The sequence below is a fragment of the Mandrillus leucophaeus genome, unplaced genomic scaffold (assembly GCF_000951045.1).
Source record: "Mandrillus leucophaeus isolate KB7577 unplaced genomic scaffold, Mleu.le_1.0 Scaffold30, whole genome shotgun sequence".
Classification (NCBI taxonomy): domain Eukaryota; kingdom Metazoa; phylum Chordata; class Mammalia; order Primates; family Cercopithecidae; genus Mandrillus; species Mandrillus leucophaeus.
Genome location: NW_012103143.1, coordinates 477873 through 480066, shown reverse-complemented (window position 1 = coordinate 480066; position 2194 = coordinate 477873). Strand labels below are relative to the sequence as shown.

Below are 2194 nucleotides of genomic sequence, written 5' to 3'. Positions count from 1 at the left end.
GTGGTGGCAGGCACCTGTTATCCCAGCTACTCGGAAGGCTGAGGTAGGAGAATCACTTGAACTCAGAGGCGGAGGCTGCAGTGAACCGAGATTGCACCACTACACTCCAGCCTGGGAGACAGAGTGAGACTCCATCTCAAAAAAAAAAAAAAACCCACCCAAAAAACAAATAAATAAATGCTTTTTCCTCACCAATAATAGGTAATGACTTTTTACAAATATTATTCTATTTAACCCTCAGAACTACCCAGGACAATGCTGCCTTTTTTTTTTTTTTTTTTTTTTGAAGAGTTGAGGTCTTGCTCTGCAGTCTTGAACTCCTAGGCTCAAGCGATCCTCCCACCTCACCCTTTCAAGTAGCTGGGACTACAGGCAGGGGCCACCATGCCTGACTCAACCACTCTTAATTTGACTCTTGGCTTCTCCACTAAAAAGGCATAAGTCTTGTGCAAATTACTCAAATTACTCTCTGTGCCTCAGTTTCCATACCTGTAAAATGGGGATAACAAAAATACCTACCTTATTGGGCTACTGTGCGGATTTAAAAGGTTAATCCCCAGAAAGCACTTAGAAACTCTAAGAAGGAATTCAGGTTCACTATAATATCAGCAAGCGGTCCACACTGGCTTTGTGAATGAAGACACCAAAGTCTAGAAAGGTCAAATGACTAGGCCAAGGTCAGAGGGCAGTTCTGAAGCTGGTGCTCTAACCACTCCATAACACCACATCATCTTAGGTGTCTCAAGTGACAAGCAGCAGGAAAGATGAATCAAGGGGTGAGAGGAAAGTGAAGGCAGTCAGGGGCTGGGTCCCCAGGGGGTTTGAATTCAAAAGATATAAGCACCTTGTGGCCAGGGCGAGGCTCCGGAATTGTCACTTGAGAAGGAAGAGGGATGATGCAGCTGTTGATCACCATCCCAGATGCGACCAAGTCACACTGTCCCCTGGGTTTCACTAGGCTTGCTGGGTCCCAGCTCCCTCCTGACCTGACCCCCAGCCTGGGTACCCAACAGGTCTAATTCTTTGGTACAAATGCCTGGCTTCCCCCTAAGTCTGCATGTTCTGCTATCCCCTGCTCTGGTGGTATTCTTCAAATCTTCTGTCACTGTCTTACAACTCGCATGACTGTGTGTGTGTCGGGGGGGTGGTGGGTGGTGACCGATACCAAGATTAGGGCCTGAGGTTTGGCATGGGAAGGACCCTGGCAGAAAGGGAAGGGCCATCCCAGGCTGCTCTCCCTGAGCCCTGGGATGGGTTCTTATTGCTTCCCAGAGGGCCCTGTGTGGTGCTCATTAAGGGAGCTCAAGAGTCCATTACCTTCAAGGCGAGTGTTGGGCTGAACGATGAGCTTCCGAGATTCCTTACGCAGCAGCACCGTGTCCCTGAGGGTGAGGAAGCACTCCGGGGGCGCATCAGTGACTGCCGCATACCCCTCGTACAGGGCCCGCCCTCCGGCCACATCCCCTGTGGACTTCAGCACCTGTGGGAAGGATGGAGTAAATGTCTAGGATGGGCACTTACCCGGTGTCCACAGGGCTCTGCCACAGGCCATAGCTGATTGTGGTCAGCCCTGGACAGTCTGTGCTATGGTTTGAATGTGTCCCCTCCAAAATTCCGCTATTGAAACTTATGGTTAAGTTTCAACTTAACCATTAAGGCTCCTTCCTCACAAATGGGATTAAGGCCCTTATAAAAGAGACTTCAAGCTGGGTGTGGTGGCTCACATCTGTAATCTTAGTACCTTGGGAGGAGGAGGCAGGGGATCACTTGAGCCCAGGAGTTTGAGACCAGCCTGGACAATGTGGCAAGACCCTATCTCTATGGAAAAAGTAAATAAATAAATAAAAGGCCAGCCATGGTGGCTCATGCCTGCAATCCTGGGCACTTGGGGAGGCCGAGGTGAGAGGATTACTTGAGCTCAGGAGTTTGAGACCAGCCTGGTTAACATAGTGAGACCTTGTCTCATCTCTAAAAAAAGGAAAAGAAAGAAAGAAAAAGGAAAACAGCCTTCATGCCTGTTTGGCCCTGTTGCCCTTTTGCCTTCTCTCATGTGAGGCCACAGCATTCCTTCCAGTCCTCTCCTCCAAATAATTCGTCAACAAGGTATCATCTTGGATGGAAGGGGAGAGCAGCCTTCACCAGACAATGAACCAGCTGGTGCCTTGATCTTGAACTTCCCCACCTCCAGAACTGT

The 2194-nt window shown here is 49.4% G+C and overlaps 1 protein-coding gene across 3 annotated transcripts in view; it reads right to left on the bottom strand.

Annotated features, from left to right (window-relative positions):
• The window catches only part of DPP3 (dipeptidyl-peptidase 3), a 50715-nt gene that overhangs the window by 4643 nt on the left and 43878 nt on the right, over positions 1-2194 (bottom strand). For all 3 annotated transcript variants that reach the window (XM_011986935.1, XM_011986936.1, XM_011986937.1), the window contains one exon: positions 1318-1480. In XM_011986935.1, coding sequence (XP_011842325.1) covers positions 1318-1480 — 163 coding nt within the window. The remainder of the gene's footprint in view (positions 1-1317; positions 1481-2194) is intronic.